An 18,257-nucleotide genomic window follows, 5' to 3' on the forward strand; every position below is an offset into this window, starting at 1 on the left:
GCAATGCAAGAAATGCTAAAGGGACTACTATAAGAAGAAGAAATAGAAAACGAAGAAAGAACGTGGGTGTAAAGAATAAAAATGGCAACAAACAAGTACCTATCGATAATAACTTTAAATGTAAATGGATTAAATGCCCCAAGCAAAAGACACAGGGTAGCTGAGTGGATAAAAAAAACATGACCCATATATCTGCTGTCTACAGGAGACCCACCTCACAACAAAGGACTCACACAGACTGATGGTGAAGGAATGGAAAAAATTTTTCAGGCTAATGAAAATGAAAAAAAAAAGCTGGCATAGCAATACTTATATTTGAGTAATTAGACCTCAAAGTGAAGGCCGTAACAGGAGATAAAGAAGGCCAATTCATAATACTAAAGGAGCAATTCAACAAGAAGAATAACTCTGGTAAATATATATGCACCCAATACAGGAGCACCCAAATACATAAAATAACTTCTAGAAGATATCAAGGAAGAGATCAACAGCAATATAGCCATAGTCTCCTACTACTAAAACCATTGGATAAATCCTCTAAACAAAAAATCAGCAAAGAAACATGAATCCTAAATGACTCATTAGATCGATGGAATTAATTGACATCTTCAGAACATTTCACCCCAAAGCCACAGAATATAAAGGATGTCCCAAAATTCACGCAAAAAGTAATTTTGATAGAAAACGCAGGTTTATAATTAAAAATTATAAATTTTTATTGATACACAAAGTATATAGTATAGGGTTATGTATGGAATAGCATATCAGGTAAATGGCTTCTCAAAATGTCCAATTCTTGACTACGGTACCCAATTGATGTCCCTTGACTCTTAGCAACACTTTCACGAACTGCTTCGATGTTTTGTGTTGAACGACTTGTTGAAGGACGGCCAGAGTGTTTAAGATCACTAATTGATCCAGTCTCCCTAAATTTTTTAATTAATCTCTGCACAGTTGATGAAGTTAAATCACTATTCCGACATATTTTGCAGGAAAATTGTGAACTGTAGCTGCCAAACCTTCATTATTTTTAAAATACTGCTCAACAATGAAAAGGCATTTTTTTGTGTGTAGCACACCATTTTTAATAACCCTGAACTGTCAGCTGTCACGCTATCTTTTTTTTTTTTTTTTGCTGGCAACACTTTACGGCACAAATGGAGTAAAATTCAAATCTTGCGTGAATTTTGAGATACCCTTTATGTTCTTCTCAAGTGCACATTGGACATTTTCAAAGATAGACCATGTATTGGTTCACAGGCAAAGTCTCTTCAAATTCAAGATGATAGAAATCATATGAAGCATCTTCTCAGATCACAATGGCATAAAATTAGAAATCAACTACAATAAAAACAATGAAAAAAAAACCCAACATTTGGAGGCTAAATAGCATGCTATTAAACAATGATTGGGTTACCAAAGAGATCAAGGAAGTAATAAAAAGCATCATGGCAACAAATGACAATGAAAACACAACAATCCAAAATCTATGGGACACAGTGAAAGCAGTCTTGAGAGGGAAGTTCATAGCTCTATAGGCCTACCTCAAAAAACAAGAAAAAATGGTAATAAATTATCTAACCCTATAACTTAAAGAGATATAAAGAGAGCAACAGGAAAAGCCCAGCCTAAGCAGAAGAAAGGAAATAATAAAGATTAGAGCAGAAATAAAAAAAAAAATGGACACCAAAAAATAAAAATAAAAAACAAACAAAACCAAGAGCTGGTTCTCAGAAAGGATAAACATAGCCAGGCTCACCAAGAAGCAAAGAGAGAGGACCCAAATAAACAAAATCAGAAATGAAAGAGGGGAAGCAACAACAGATCCCACATAAATACAAAGAATTATGAAAAAATACTATGAACAACTCTATTTCAACAAGATGGACAACCTAGATGAAATGAACATATTCTTAGAAAAATACAAGATCTCAAAACTCAATCAGGAAGAATAAAAAAACCTGAATAGGCTGATACCACCAAGGAAATTGAAGCAGTGATCAAAAATCTTCCAGCAAACAAAAGCCCTTGTCTGGATGGCTTTACAGGAGAGTTCTACCAACCATTCGAAGAACTAAAACCTATCCTCCTCAAACTATTCCAAAAAATTGAAGAGGAAGGCACACTTCCAAGTTCTATGAAGCCAGCATTATACTAATTCCAAAACCAGATAAAGACATCACAAAAAAAAGAGAACTACAGGCCAATATCCTTGATGAACATAGATGCTAAAATCCTAAACAAAATTCTAGCGAATCGGATTCAGCATTAAATTAGAAAGATCATACACCATGACCAAGTGCAAATTATTCTGGGGATGCAAGGATGGTACAATATCCACAAATCACTAAATGTGATATATCACATAAAGAAATTGAGAGACAAAAATCACATAATCATATCAATTGATGCAGAAAAAGCATTTGACAAAATCTAACACCCTTTCTTGACAAAATCTCTCAGCCAAAGATGGAATAGAGGGATCATACCTCAACATAATAAAAACCTTATATGACAAACCTACAGCCAACATCATACTCAATGGGCAAAAACTAAAGTCACTTCTCCTAAGAATGGGAAGAAGACAGGGATGCCCACATTCACAAATCCTGTTCAACATAGTACTGGAAGTGCTAGCCATAGCAATCAGACAAGAAGAAGAAATAAAAGGCATCCAAATTGGAAAAGAAGAAGTAAAACTGTCCTTATTCACAGATGACATGATATTATACATAGAAAACCCCAAAGACTCCATCAAAAAACTACTAGACCTATAAATAAATTCAGCTATGTAGCAGGATACAAAATTAATACCCAGAAATCTATGGCCTTTTTATATACCAACTAGAGGCCCGGTTCACAAAATTTGTGCATGGGGGTAGGGGGTTCCTCAGCCCCCGGCCTGCAACCTCTCACAATCTGAAACCTTTTTGGATATGTCTGACTGTCAGTTCAGGCCTAAACTGGCAGTTCAACATACCTCTCACAATCCAGGACCACTGTTGTCTCCTAACTCTCATCTGCCTGCCTGATCGCCCCTAACCACTCTGCCTGCCTACCCGATTGCCCTTAACCTCTCCCTGGGTGCAGGGCCAGCCACAGTGAGGGTCTGTGGTATTCTGGCCTCTGGTCATTCTGGTCGTCCCACCATTTCTGTTGATGGGCTTTTATTATACAGGATAATGAAATCAGAGAAAGAGAAACTAAAAAAAAAAAAAAATCCCACTTACCATTGCACCAAAAAAATTAAGATATCTAGGAATAAACTTAACTAAGGAGATGAAAGACCTGTACTTGGAAAACTATAAGACATTGAAAAAAGATAGAGGAAGACATAAACAAATGGAAGAATATACCATGTTCATGGATTGGTAGAATCAACATCATTAAAATGTCCATACTACCCAAAGCAATCTACAGATTCAATACAATCCCCATTAAAATAATAACAGTATATTTCAAAGATCTAGAACAAACTCTCCAAAAATTCATCTGGAATAAAATAACAAAACAAATAGCCACAGCAATTCTGAGAAAGAAGACCAAAGTTGAAGGGATCACAATACCAGATATCAAGCTACATCACCAAGCCATGGATCTCAAAACTGCCTGGTACTGGCACAAGAACAGACATATAGACCAATGGAACAGAACAAAGAACCCAGAAATTGACCAAAGCCATTATGCTCAATTAATATTTGACAAAGGAGGCAAGAGCATACAATGGAGTCAAGACAGTCTCTTCAATAAATGGTGCTGGGAAATTTGGTCAGATACATGCAAAAAAATGAAACTGGATCACCAACTTACACCATACACAAAACCAAACTCAAAATGGCTAAAGGACCTAAAAGTAAGACAAAATAACCATAGATATCCTACAAGACTCCATAGGCAGCAAAATAGCAGACATACGTCATAGCAATATCTTTACTGACACAGCTCCTAGGGCAATGGACTAAGGAGAAAATAAACAAATGGGACTACATCAAAATAAAAAGCTTCTGCACAGCAAAAGAAACCATCAACAAAACAACAAGAAAGCCCACTGCATGAGAGAACATATTTGCCAATGCTCTTTCAGATGACGGTTAACTCTCCAAAATTTATGGAGAACTCATACAACTTAACAAAAGGAAGATAAACAATCCAATAAAAAAATGGGCAAAGGACTTAAGTAGACACTTTATGAAAGAGGCTGAGAGACATATGAAAAAATACTCAAAATCACTAATCATCCAAGAGATGCAAATCAAAACAACAATGAGGTACCATCTCACACCTGTCAGAATGGCTATCATCATCAAATCAACAAAAGACAAGTGCTGATGAGGATGTGGAGAAAAAGGAACCCTTATGCACTGCTGGTGGGAATGTAGACTGATGCACCCACTTTGGAGAACAGTATGGAGTTTCCTCAAAAATTTAAAAATGGAACTCCCATTTGACCCAGTAATCCTACTTCTAGGACTATATCCCAAGAAACCAGAAACACCAATCAGAAAGGATATATGCTTCCCTATGTTGATAGCAGCACAATTTACAATAGCTAAGATTTGGAAAGAACCTAAGTGCCTATCAGCAGATGAGTTGATTAAAAAATGTGGTACATCTACACTATGGAATACTACACTACTATAAAAGAGAAGGAACTTTTACCATTTGCAACAGCACAGATAGAACTGGAGAGCATTATGCTAAGCAAAATAAGCCAGTTGGAGAAAAATAAATATCACATGTTCTCATTCATATGTGGGATATAATGATCAACATAATTTGATGAACAAAAATAGACCCAGAGACAAATGGCAGGGGAGGTGGCGGGTGGGTTAGAGAGCAACCAAAGGACTTGTATGCATGCATATTAGCATAACCAATGGACAGAGACACTGGGGCTGTGAGGGCTTGCCCAGGATGGGAATGGCTGGGGGGGAGGTCAATTGGGGAAAAAGGAGACATGTAAAACTTAAGATAATTATATTATTATTATCTTAAGTTTATATATATTCATGCTTACCAAGAGGGTAAGCATGAAAAAAACAATTCTTTTCTATTTATTAAAATCAATCCTCAACCAATTCTCCTTTTCCATAGCATAAAAAGGTTTATACATTCTAAAACATACAGCCATTTTCTTTTAAACTAGTCTATTTTCTAAACGTTTCAGTATTTCATTAGTTACAAATACATTTTCTTGATCCTAAGTTGTAAGAACCAACCAAAAGTCTTTCCAAATTATAATATACTAGTGGCCTGGTGCACGAAATTTGTGCACATTAAAAGGAGATTAATTAGAGGAAATATTTTAATATTGCTATTTGCCCTTTCTCTATAATGGAAGTGTCAGAGATGAAAGAAAATTAGTAAAATGTATATGAAAATCTTCCTCCTGTCAGAGTCTGGGGTGCGCCACAGGACCCAGAGTCAAGTCCCCACCCACCCACGTGTGCCTCAAAATGACGTGAGACCAAGACCCAGCCGGCACCCCCCTCATTGGGCTAGATCCAGACCCTGCCGGTCCCACCCTTGTCAAGCACCACCAGGGTGGGGGCGGGGGGCTCAGCTTCAGGTCCCCTGGCCTGGCACCAGGGCAGGGGGCGCAGCCTCAGGTTCCTCAGCTGGGGCGGGGCAGAGGGTATGGCCTGAGGTCCCCCATCAAGTCCTGCCTGGAAGGGGTTGTGGCCTGAGGTCCTCCGGCCCAGCACCAGGGTGGGGGGTGCACCTTGAGATCCCCCGTCAAGTCCCACTGGGTGGGGGGCATGGCCTCAGTTCCCGTGGTCTGATGCCAGGGCGGGGAGCATTGCCTAAAGTCCTCCAGCCTGGCACCAGGGCAGGGGGCGCAGCCTGAGTTTCTCCAGCCTGGTGATGGGGCTGGAGGAGCAGCCTGAGGTCCCCTGGCCCAGCACCGGGGCAGGGGCCACACTTTTAGGTCCCCTGTTAAGCCCCTCCAGGGCAGGGGCATGGCCTCAGTTCCTGCGGCCTGGCGCTGGGCGGGGGGGGTGGGGGGGGCACGGCCTGAGGTCCTCTGGCCTGGTACCAGGGTGGAAGGCGCAGCCTGAGGTTCCCTGTCAAGCCCCAATGTGGGGGGCGGGGGGCACTCGGCCTCAGGTCCCTGCTCATTGCTCCTTAAAGCTCATTATGGGAACTCGGCCTCAGCTGTGGGTGCAGCCATCCTTGTGGTGGGGGGATGGTTAATTTGCAAGTTTCTCTCCTATTATACAGGATTTGGAATTCTTGGCAGAGACTAACAAAAACAAAGTTGACTTACCAACAAATATATAAACTAATCCAAGTAATGCCACTAAGGCGGTAATACCCAAGCCTGAAATCAGAAGAGAACCATGCACTGGGATGCACTCTGAAAAAACATATAAAATTTTATATTAGAAAATCACATGAAATAACTGAACTTCTTAAAAGAATCAATAACGGAAATAACATTAAGTTTTAGGAAGAGTAATTATTTTTCTCATTTTCAAGAAACAAAAATTACTGCCTGGCCTGTGTAGCTCAGTGGTTGAGCATCAACCTATGAGCCAAGAAGTCATAGTTCAATTCCTGATCAGGGCAAAGCCTGGTTTGTGGGCTCGATCCCTAGTAGGCGGCATGCAAGAGGCAGCCAATCAGTGATTGTTTCTCATCATTTATACTTTTTATCTTTTCCCCTTCTCCCCTTTTCTCTGAAATCAATAAGAATATATTTTTAAAAAGAAACAAATATTACCTACATTTGTATACCCATTATTAACTCAGTGCAATGATTCCAAATTCCTTTCCCTGTACGGAAAGAAGAGCCGTTGCTTGCATAGCATGTACCTTATGAAGTCTAGACTAAAGGGAAATAGTCTGTGAAGCCTAAACCTCCACCCAAATGGTTCTTTTAAAAGCTCATCCATGAATACAGGTGTGGCAGTTTGGCCACTAAACAATCAGCCAATGTGGAAAGCACTGACCTCAGTAGGGGAAAAATGAGTGAAAAAAATGAAAAGCTCACAACACTAAATGCTGGAATGAATGTAGAGCAACAGAAATGTTCATTCATTGCTGGTGGGAATGCAAAATGGTGCAGCCACTTTGGAAGACAGTTTGGTAATTTGCTACAAAACTAGATATATTCTTAACATACAATCTAGCATTGCACTCCTTAGTGTTTGCCCAAATGAGGTTGAAAAAGTATGTCCATACAAAAACATGCACTTCTATATTGTGTGTCTAGATCTGTGATTTTATAACAAATCAATACCTTTCCCTGTGGGGAAAGCAACCAAGATGTCCCTCAATAGGTGAATGGATAAACAAAGTATCGTCCATTCACACAACTGAATGTTATTCTGTCCTAAAAAGTAAATAAGTTATCAAGCCACCCAAAGACATGGAGGAACCTTAAATGCACATTACTAAGGGAAAGTAGCCAATTTGAAAAAGCTAGATACTGTATGATTTCAAGTATAAGACACTTTGGAAAATGCAAAACTATTGAGGCAGTGAAATGATCGGTGGTTGCCAGGGTTTCAGAATAGGGAGGATGAATAGGCAGAGCACAGAGGGTTTTGGGGGCAGGTAAACTTTTCTATATGATATTCTATGACTATGGTCCATGTCATTATACAATTATCAAAGTCATAGACCATACAACACCAAGACTGAACCCTTATACAAACAATGGACTTTGGGTGACAATGTTGGGCCAATGTTGGTTCAACAGACTGTAACAAATGTCCTACTTGGTGGGAGATGTTGATAGAGGAGGAGGCTGTGAGTAGATGGGGTAGAGGGGGATTCTGTATTTTCCACTCCATTTTGCTGTGAACCTAAAATGCTCTAACAAATAAAGTCCATGTATTTAAAATAGAATAAGAAAGACAACGAAAAGGAAAAAGAAAAAGAGCTCTAAGAGAAATTACTGGTAGGAAGACTAGTTGGGTCTAGAATAGATTGTGACCCTCACCTGAGACACAGAGGCTTAGTCCGACCACAGAGATCAAAAGGCCCAGCACCTGAACGATCAATAAGATGATATTGATGGGGAGCATCCCAATAGCTGGAGCTGCAAGGAAAAAGCATGTTGTGAGTGTTTAAGAAGCAATCACTTCCACTTGTATATCATACAGTCAAGGTCAGTATCCTAGGACCGAAGACTGACTCTGGAGCTCCGTGTCAGGTGGTGGCTGCTTTCCCAGTGACCTAAGCCATCTCTCTCCACTCCAGGAATCAGCTCCACATTCACATCCTCAGCAGCCTTTCATTTCTGCAGGGAGCTGAGCTGCATTGGCAGTTTTTACCCCAAATCTTAGAACAATGCTGCTTTTACCACACGTGGGTATTTCACCATAGGAGTGGCTATTAGCAGGGCCTCACCATGTGCACACAAAATCACTCTGGTGGAGAACCACTGTGCAAGCATGCCATTGTAGACATCATACCCCCTAATTGTGATTTTAGAACAAATTATACCATCTTAATATATAGCAATCCAGAGATAGGCTCTCATACCAAGAGTTAAATGTGCTAATGGAAAAAATAGATTCTTTAATATTAAAAATAGTTAGTGATTTAACCCAAAAATGGAGTGAAAAATGTTACCAATTATAGGTTGGATGATCATAATGTATAACTTTTAAAACTCAATGTTAATATTTGAAATAACTCTTTATGATTTGCAACCCTATTTTGTATAACTAGTTTTTTAAAGAGAGTTTTCTCAAAAGAATGGGAATGTTTAATATTTACTTATAACTTCAAAATCTGAAATAAGAATATGAAGATCATCATTAAGAAATTATATAGTATGATTTTAAAAATCCATTGGCTGGCATTAAATATGTCTCTGAAAATCACTTTTTATAAAATAACTATGTTAAAAACCTAATATAAAATTAAAATTAATCCATTTTGGGGAAAATTTTCACTAAGAATATCTAGGGAGATAAACAAACCTTTATTGTATTACAAAAAAAAACATGCAAGATTTATTTCAATTAAAAAATGCTGCTTTTTAAATCAAAAAGGGCACAATCATGCTAAAACAATAAATACTTACCTATCATAAACATAGAGATCTGAAGTAATATTAATATTACTGTAGAAACTACAATTAAACCAAGTCCACTGGTCCTCTTTGTTGAATATTCACCTATTGATAAATAAAATTAATATTTAAAATATTTTCCTACATACTTCCTACTCTGTGGAAAGATAAAGTACCTAATTTATTAAATGTATTCATCTCAATACTACTCTTATAAATAGCAAAACGTTTAAAAATAAATGCTTCCTCTAAAACCTCACACAAAATAAGTGACAATATTTTTATTTAAGACCAAACTGAAGACATCTAAATGTCAACATCTAAGTCTCAACAAGTCAAAACCTTCAATTGGCTTTTCCTCCTTCTTAACTACCTTGGAGCCTCTTGCCAATCCCTTCATTTGCTGTGTTCAATCTGTCCTCAAGTCAAAATAGCTATTCTTTGTAGCTGTCTTCTTAATTCATCTCTTTCCTCCCCACACCCTCACTAACTTCAGCTGCAAAGAGAGCTGCCAAATTTCTGTTCCTAAACATTACACCCATATTTCATTCTGTTAATAAAACAAAGGCTTTCTACTGTCTACACTTTGAGTCCCAGCCTATCCCTGCTGTTCTTTCCATGTGCTGCATACCCTTATTCCCCAATCCCATTCCCATCCTCCAAAGGCAAATGCAGTTTCAGATTGATTTGTTTCCCACGTTTATTCCCCCTTCCATGTCTTGCCTGATGAAGTTTGCCTTTGCAGTGGGTTAAATAGTGGCTCCAAACATAAGCCTACCTCCTAATTCCCGGAAGCTGTGAATGTTAATTTATAGAGCCAAAGCGGACCATTACATTATATGAATTAGTTTAGGTTCTTGGAAGAAGGAATTTCTTCTAGATTAATGAGGTGGGGCCTAAATTCAATGGTAAGTGTCTTTGGAAGAGAGATGCACAGGAGTTTTAAGAGTGGAAATTGGAGTTATGCTGCCACAAGCCAAGGAGTTGCAGGTTGCCAGCAAACACGAGAAAACGGAAGAAGCAAGGAATGGATTCTCCCCTAGAGTTCCACCCCCCACAATGTTCTCAACCTTGTCAACCATGACTTCCCTCATAGTAGCTGCACATCTTACCTGGGATGAAGAAAACGGCTCCTACAATGACTAATATACTGAGAACTAGTCCAGCCACAGATATAATGATGATTTTCTCCTTCGTAATATTGGAATTATATTTAAGTACTTGAAAGAAAAAAAACACACAAAGAATTCCATGAACTCAATCTCAAGAAGTGAAGCCATTTCTGTAACTTAAAAAGTGCAGAGACAAACTGATAACTTCCTATAATTGAATAACCTTTGAGGAATAACTCAGTTGTACCATGTGCAGCCACCTCAAATCTTTTTCATAAGTCCGTCAATGACTAAATAGTGTCACGGCCGTATAAATATGGATGCTGAATTTACGGGTGATCCTTTTATTATCTTACAACTTAAAGTTGAAGTCATATACACCATGCTTTCTCAGTTGGGGCATTATTAACATTAGGGCCAGATAAATCTTTATGGTGGAAGGGGGCTGCTCTGCACATTTAGAAGGTTTAGTAGCATCCCTGCCTCCCTCCAAACTGCATGCCAGGAACAGCCCCAGTTGTATCAATTGTGAAATGTCCCCTGAGGAGTAAAACTGCCTCAGCCTTACAGCTGATATAGATAATGCTGATGGGAAATAACTGGCTAATTGGTAATACTGAGAAAAAGAGAACTTTGTTCCACCTTACATAAAATGATAAACATCTGGAAATCTAGATATTTTATTTTGAAAAACTAGAATAAAATTGGACTAATCACACCCTCTTGATATCCTGAAGGGAATGCTTAAATTGTCCAATTAAAATCTCTCTATATAAAACCCTAATATGCAAATAGACCAAATGTCAGAACAACCAAACAACTGAACAACCAAACAACTGGTCACTATGATGTGTGCTGAACACCAGGGGGCATGCGCAGAATGGTGGGGATTGGCAGCAGGTGGCAGAGTGCAGAACATGTGGGGCATTGGCCGTGGCACGATGGTGGAGCAGGTGAGCAGGGATGCCAGACCAAGGTGGGGCACTGGTCGCTGTCATTGGGCAAGCCTCTGATGGTTACTGAGAATTCTTTGCTCCCGCGCACCAAGGTCCCGCCGGGTGCTTGCACCTGCTGTCCACATAGGAGCTGCCATTCATATTCGCTGCCAACACCTGATGCTAACCACAATCACTCAGCTCCATGAGTGGGTGCAAGTGGTGGCTGCAGGCCCCGATCGCTCCTCAGGGCTTCTCTGCCTTCCCCTGCTTTTGAGGGGCGATCGGGACTGGCAGCCACCACTGCATGGACTGCCAGAGCCGGCCCCACTCGCACCTGCAGCCTGCGCCAGAACAGCTACTCACATCCGCTGCCAGGTCCCAGCGCCATTCCTGATTGCTTGGCACTGTCAGCGGGTATGAGTGGTGGCTGCTGCCCCAGTCGCCCGCTGAAGGCTCCTCCACCTCCCTCTGCTCCTGAGGGGTGATCAGGGCAGCAGCCACCGCTTGTACCCACTGACAGTGTGGAGTGATTGGGGCCAGCACTAGCAGTGGATGTGAGCGGGCCGGTGCTGTCAACCTGTGAGAGTGGGGGTGGTGGGAGCGGGGCTACCGGTAGACAAGGGACCAGGAAGGGCAAGGCAGGGGCACAGAAGATGTGCTGAGACTGCCCCTGTGCCCACCACAGCCTAGCAGCCCACAGTTTATTTCAAGGTGCACAAATTTGTGCACTAGGCCCCTAGTAATTTTATAAAAATAAACTACAAATACTCAACAGGACTCATTAGCCCTATTTTCAAGTACCTGGTACCTTATGAAAAGAATAATCTAATGGATATTTCTAAAAATATTATTTCTTTTACTATATCTTCACCTTAGGGGTTTTGTTTTGATTAATTGTAAAATTAACTTTTTACCATAAAAGTTGTTCAAAGTAACCTAAAAACAGACTTAGTAGCAGAGAGAAACAGTGCATGACTGAAATTCTATTTTGTTTTATCCAGGCCACAAATTAGTATCTTGAGAGGGCAATTTAAAAAAATGTTATATTTAGCATTAAATTTGCTTCCAATAAAATGACAAACAGATTAAATACAGTAAGAACAAAAAAATAGTCTCCTAAATGACACTGCTAACATCTATTTTAAGGTTTTATAACCAAGGGTTATATGATAACCTATGGCACCTGAAACACTACATATTCATACTTTAGATTGTAAACCTCCACTTTATTCTCATTAGGGGGGATGGAGAGGTAATCAATCATCAATCCTGAAGCTGAGTAACTGAAATCCACATTAATCAGCAAAGAGTGAAAAACAATATGGCAAGTTCCCCAAGCTTTCATTTGATCAATCCAGGCTTGGAACTTACCCCTCAGTTGCATAAGTTGTGACCATGACTCAGTCATGTCCCTGACTTAGAATAGGGCACAGATTCCCTATTTTCTAGACTCAAACACTAGTGAGGATAAAATTCAGTGTATAGGTTACAAAAGGCATAGACATAGATAGAAAAATAAACTTTCCAGTGGTTCTCAACCTTCCTAATGCCGCGACCCTTTAATACAGTTCCTCATGTTGTAGTGACCCCCAACCATAAAATTATTTTCGTTGCTACTTCATAACTGTAATTTTGCTATTGTTATGAATCGTAATGTAAATATCTGATATGCAGGATGTATTTTCAGGGGTCACGACCCACAGGTTAAGAACAGCTGCCTAGACATATGTCAAGTTTTCCATTCAATTCAATGTATATTGTTATCTAAATAGAGCTTGAAAGTTCTACAAAAGGGTTATGAAACAGAAGCTGTTTCAAATGCTCTTCACAATTAAACATTTAAAAGACACTCTCCCAGGCTTAATTGAATGCATAAAAGAATTACTAAAATCAAGCAGCAAGAATTCACCTTTAGAGTACAGTGGAAGTTCATGCAAAAAGGCTGACTTAATAAGAGTTTGAAAATTCTCTTATTAAGAGAATTCATATAAAATTCATATAAAATTCAACCTCTTCAGGCTTACCAACAGTAACAACAAAAGTAAAACACCATAAAATACTATGATTGACAGTGTTTTACTATAGAACAACCTTTTCAAAGCCTTTGCATATAAATATTGGAGGTAGTTTTCGTTTCTGTTGATGGGTTCAACTACTAAATATTTTCAAGGCTACTTCCAACTCCCATAAGTTAAGCAACTATTTCTAACAAATATATTAGTGAAATATACTTAAATAATCACAGGCAGTGAAAGAGGATATATCTCCCTCCATGTTTTCTTTAGGGAATCATTTAAAATTAGTTTCTTTTGACTCATTTCCTTTGCCACGGTGGCCACATTTTAGCGCATCCCACGGAAAGTGGGGAGAAGGTATTTTGTAGTCCAGTTGATTTTTCTTTCAGTGTAGAGAAAAGGGTTTGCAATCTGATATATATGCCATAGAACTCAGTAATCACAAGGAACCTTTTTTGGTGATCTTTATTTGTCCTTTAATAGGTATATTTATCCTTATTTGTCACATCTATAAAAATTTTAAATATAAACAAAGAAAATAAATTCAAGTAACTCCATAAACACTTGGCATTAAGATAAAGATAATTTAATGTATTCTTTCTTAAAAATATATTTTATTGATTTTCTTACAGAGAGGAAGGGAGAGGGATAGAGAGTTAGAAACATCGATAAGAGAGAAACATCGATCAGCTGCCCCCTGCACACCCGCTCCTGGGGATGTGCCTGCAACCAAGGTACATGTCCTTGACCGGAGTCGAACCTGGGACCCTTGAGTACGCAGGCTGATGCTCTATCCACTGAGCCAAACTGGTTAGGGCTTAATGTGTTCTTAATGGACTCTTATCAAACTTCTTAGTATGATTTTCAGGCTTTTTGGCAAGACTATGTAATTTTAAAAATATGTATGCTTTAAAAGATTCCCCTCAACTAAAAGTATTGAAATCAATACACAAAATAAAATATGAGAAATAGCAGGATTTACACATTTTAAATACTTTTAAAGCACTGTTTTAGATTACAACAAAATTTAGAGGTAGGTAAAGACCACCCCCCTATACTTCCTGCCCCCACACATGCATAACTCCCCCACTGTCAACATCAGCCACCAGAATGATGCAATTTTTACCAAGATGAACCTACACTGACATATCATAATTACCCAAAGCCCGTAGTTTGCCTTAGGGGTTGTACATTCTATGGGCTTGGGCAAATGCAAAATTACATCTATCCATCATCATAGTATCATACAGAGTATTTTCACTGCCGTAAAAATCCTCTGTGCTCTGCCTATGCACTCTGCCTGCACCCACTTCCAGGAATGACTGATCTTTTCATTGTTTCCACCGTTTTGCCTTTTCCAGAATGTCTTGTAGTTGGAAACATACAGAATGCAGCCTTTTCAGATTGGCTTCTTTCACTGAGTAATATGCATTCAAGGTTTCTCCGTGTCCTTTCATAGCTCGATAGCTCATTTCTTTTTGTCTGGGTGTACCACAGTGCATGTTGCCACTCACCCTGAAAACATCTTGGTTGCTTCCAAGTTTTGGCAATAATGTATATGCTGCTATGAATATCCATATGCTTAAGTTTTCAACTCCTTTTGGATAAATACCAATGAGCACAATTGCTGGATCATCATATAAAACATAATTTTGTAAGAAATTGCCAAACTGTCCTCCAGAGTGGTTGTACCATTTTGCTTTCCCACCAGCAATGGAAAAGGTTCCTGTTGCTGCACATGCTCACCAGCATGTGGTGTTGTCAGTGTTTACATTTTTTTAAATATATTTTATTGATTTTTTTACAGAGAGGAAGGAGGGATAGAGAGCCAGAAACTTTGATGAGAGAGAAACATCGATGAGCCGCCTCCTACACACCCTCTACTGGGGATGTGCCCGCAACCAAGGTACATGGCCCTGACCAGAATCGAACCTGGGATCCTTCAGTCTGCAGGCCAACGCTCTATCCACTGAACAAAACAGGTTAGGGTAGTGTTTACATTTTTAAACAAAACTTATAACCTTAGTGCTACCTGACACAGGAAAACCAAAATCATTGGGAGACAATATTAGATTTTTGTGAAAAAAATTAAAAATTCTAAAGTTTTCCTTTTTATACTATCTATAAAATAACTAAATCTAGTAGCTACATCTCAGAATGAGCTAGGTTGCTTCCTTCATTTATTCTACAAATATTTACTGTGTAGTTACAATGTACATGACCTTTTATTAGTCCATCTCAACCAAATCAAGTAGATGACTTTATTCAAGAATTGGTTGAGCACCTACTGTTTGATGATCACTATTCCAAGTGCTGCCTCAAGACCCTTAGTTCTAATGTGTGAGTGAAGTGTGTGTGTTTGGGGCAGGGGAGGAGTGACCAGAAGTGTTACTCCCAGATCTTCCACGGTTAAATAAAAGGTGCGGGGCTGCTCTAGCCTAAGAAAATCCCTTTATGTAATCTTCAAGTTCATATGATTGACGAAATGGCATGTCCCTCTAGTCACCTGAAGAAACAGCTAATGTTAGAAACAGATACTCCAGTAATAATTCTCATTTCCTCGTCACTGATATAAAGCACATAAAAGATAGAATGCAGGTTGTGGTTGATGAAATCTAGTGCAATTAGCAGGTCAATTTGAAGATCAAATGATAACTATCATCTTAGTTTACACGAAACTCTGAAAACAAAATTTGATAAGCCCCTATAAACCGACATATACCACAGTCTAGGAACAAAACCCCAAATTCCAATAATTAAATGCCTGCTCAAAGACATGACCTTTAGATGTTCCCTCACTAAGCGGTTAGTGAATTGATGATGATACAAGAAGGCTAACCAGTGAGCTATGATTCATCTCAGATTAAAAATAAATCATAGCCCTCACTGGTTTGGCTTAGTGGATAGAGCGTCGGCCTATGGACTGAAGGGTCCCGGGTTCAATTTCGGTCAAGGACACATGCCCAGGTTGCAGGCTCGATCCCCAGTATGGTGCATGCAGGGGCAGCCGATCAATGATTCTCTCTCATTATTGATGTTTCTATCTCTCTCTCCTTCTTTCTTCCTCTCTGAAATCAATAAAAATGTATTTTAAAAATAATAAATCATAAAGGGTAAGTATGTTTGATTTTATTATTTAGTGCTATTTTCTGATAACTTTCAGAAAGTTATTTTAAGATTATTTTGGTATTTATTGAGCTGAAAATCAATATTGTCTTCAATGCAGGATAAATCATAGATGATAACTTTTAGAATAAAATTACAATTTCACATTTTAATATTATTTAATTAAATTTAAAATACTATTTTTAAAATACTTAGAACACTCATAAAAAAACACAGAAGCATTTGTGAAAATGGTGCTGGAGAAAAAGGAATATTAATGCCAATGATAACCTGGTTACTTGCTAGAAGACAAGTAAAATAATATAATAAACTCCATACACTGTCCAACTTGCTTTGATGACACAATTTTGTCAAAATAAATCATAACTAGAAATTATATTCTCAGTCTACAAGACCTAGAAACAAAAGAGCCCAGGCTTTGTGCAGCAAGCACCTTGAATATAAAAGATTAAAGAGAAGGCTGTCCAATACACATTTCTTGGTTACAAATGTTCCCTGGTCTTGTGGATGATACCATAACTTCAGAGTATATGCAGCAAGTTGGGGTGTTTGAGTTTGGAAAGGAATAGCCACTAATGTCTATAAAAGAGTATATTGCTGAGCTATGGTTTCCTTCAGTTCCTTCTAAAATAAAATCAGTGTTATTTAATAGGAGAGTGTGATAATTATGTGGATGGGACCAAGAAAAAGCACTGAGAGTTCAATATTATTTAATAAAATTCAGAGTAAATTTAATAACAAAGTTCTATTAATAGGTGCCATCAACCAGAATGATTCTTTGTCATAATATTTATGATGAGGATATTTTAGCTTCTTGCCGTGAGCCGGTCCATCCTTGCTGCTTGACACAGTCGCTGCAGAGAAGAAATGTCTGCACAGCATATGTTTCAAGGGATCTGGCGTATATGGCATACTGTTCTTAATATGTTTGCTCCCTTTAGCACTATGTGTTTTAACCAAGGTCACCTCTCCGAGAAAGGTTTTCCCAGGTAGGGATTTTTCCCTGAAGTTAAGGAGGGGATAAAACCTCTTAACTAAGTGCCAGGCGGGTAGTTAATCACTTTAACTACAAACGATCACGCTTAAGCTACATAATCTTTACTCCCTGGAATGGAGATAAGAAACGCCCCAACCTTTGTAATAGAAATTGACAGGATTAAAATCGGCTGGTATAAATACGGATGTAACAAGACAATAAACATCAGATCCTCATCAGATCCTCATCAGTTCCTAACCAGTTCCTAACCAGTTCCTAACCAGAACTCCAACCAGAACTTTGGCTGGAGATCCTGGCTAGAGGTCCTGACTAGGCTGCTGATCAACTGAAGGCTGTCTTCGTGTCATTCCTTCTTCGCTGACTCCGTCCACACCTTTGGGGACCCCTCTACCCGCTGGGATTGGACTCCAGCAGCTTCTTAGATAGAAATTTCCCAGTGCCCATTAGTATATGTCCTCATCTCTTCGAAATAAGTTTTCTAACCTACAAAGACATTCCCTGTTCCACTACTTCTTTAAAATGCGCGTACATGGACCAATTATGTTCAATAGTAAGCTAGTCCTCAAGTTTGATCTCAAGGAGTTAGCAGGATCTCAAGGCTGTTGTGATAGAGAATGTTTTCCTGGAACTTCCAACAGTGATTTGTTCAGGACAGCTACCCAAACACCTCTGAGTAGTATCTAAAATCCCTGTGAAATAATTTTGTGCAAGAACTACACAATTAGGAAATGAAATGAAAGATGCCTAGATTGTACAAGTTTGAAATAAATTACAGCAGTCCTGGCTTTGCACAGCTCTGATATGCATGAATTTGAGATACCACCATTTATTTAGTTAAATAATACAAGTCCCCTAAAATCACAACTCAAATTTCAGTACCACAATATATTCATTGAGTCATTGCATAAAGTGCAAACTTTACTGCCATCTGTTTAGTTGTCCACAAATCATTACCTAAACAACAGATGTGCATCATGATCAGTAACCAATCCTGTCACTTCTTTTAAAGACTGTTGAGGATGGTCATTGCACATCTGCTAT

General features: G+C 38.8%; 1 protein-coding gene across 6 annotated transcripts in view; it reads right to left on the bottom strand.

Moving 5' to 3' along the window:
* LOC139002128 (leukocyte surface antigen CD47-like) overlaps positions 1-18,257 on the bottom strand; it is a 136,524-nt gene that overhangs the window by 20,336 nt on the left and 97,931 nt on the right. For 5 of the 6 annotated variants that reach the window (XM_070403534.1, XM_070403531.1, XM_070403532.1 and 2 more), the window contains exons 5-8: positions 10,141-10,248; positions 9,041-9,133; positions 7,949-8,047; positions 6,269-6,358 (exon numbers count right to left, since the gene is read on the bottom strand). In XM_070403534.1, the coding sequence (XP_070259635.1) occupies positions 6,269-6,358; positions 7,949-8,047; positions 9,041-9,133; positions 10,141-10,248 (390 nt within the window). The remainder of the gene's footprint in view (positions 1-6,268; positions 6,359-7,948; positions 8,048-9,040; positions 9,134-10,140; positions 10,249-18,257) is intronic. The other variant, XM_070403535.1, reaches the window with a different exon arrangement.

Source organism: Myotis yumanensis, unplaced genomic scaffold (genome assembly GCF_028538775.1).
Source record: "Myotis yumanensis isolate MYYU_CA2020_CCGP unplaced genomic scaffold, mMyoYum1.0.hap1 SCAF_2, whole genome shotgun sequence".
NCBI classification, from domain to species: Eukaryota; Metazoa; Chordata; class Mammalia; order Chiroptera; family Vespertilionidae; genus Myotis; species Myotis yumanensis.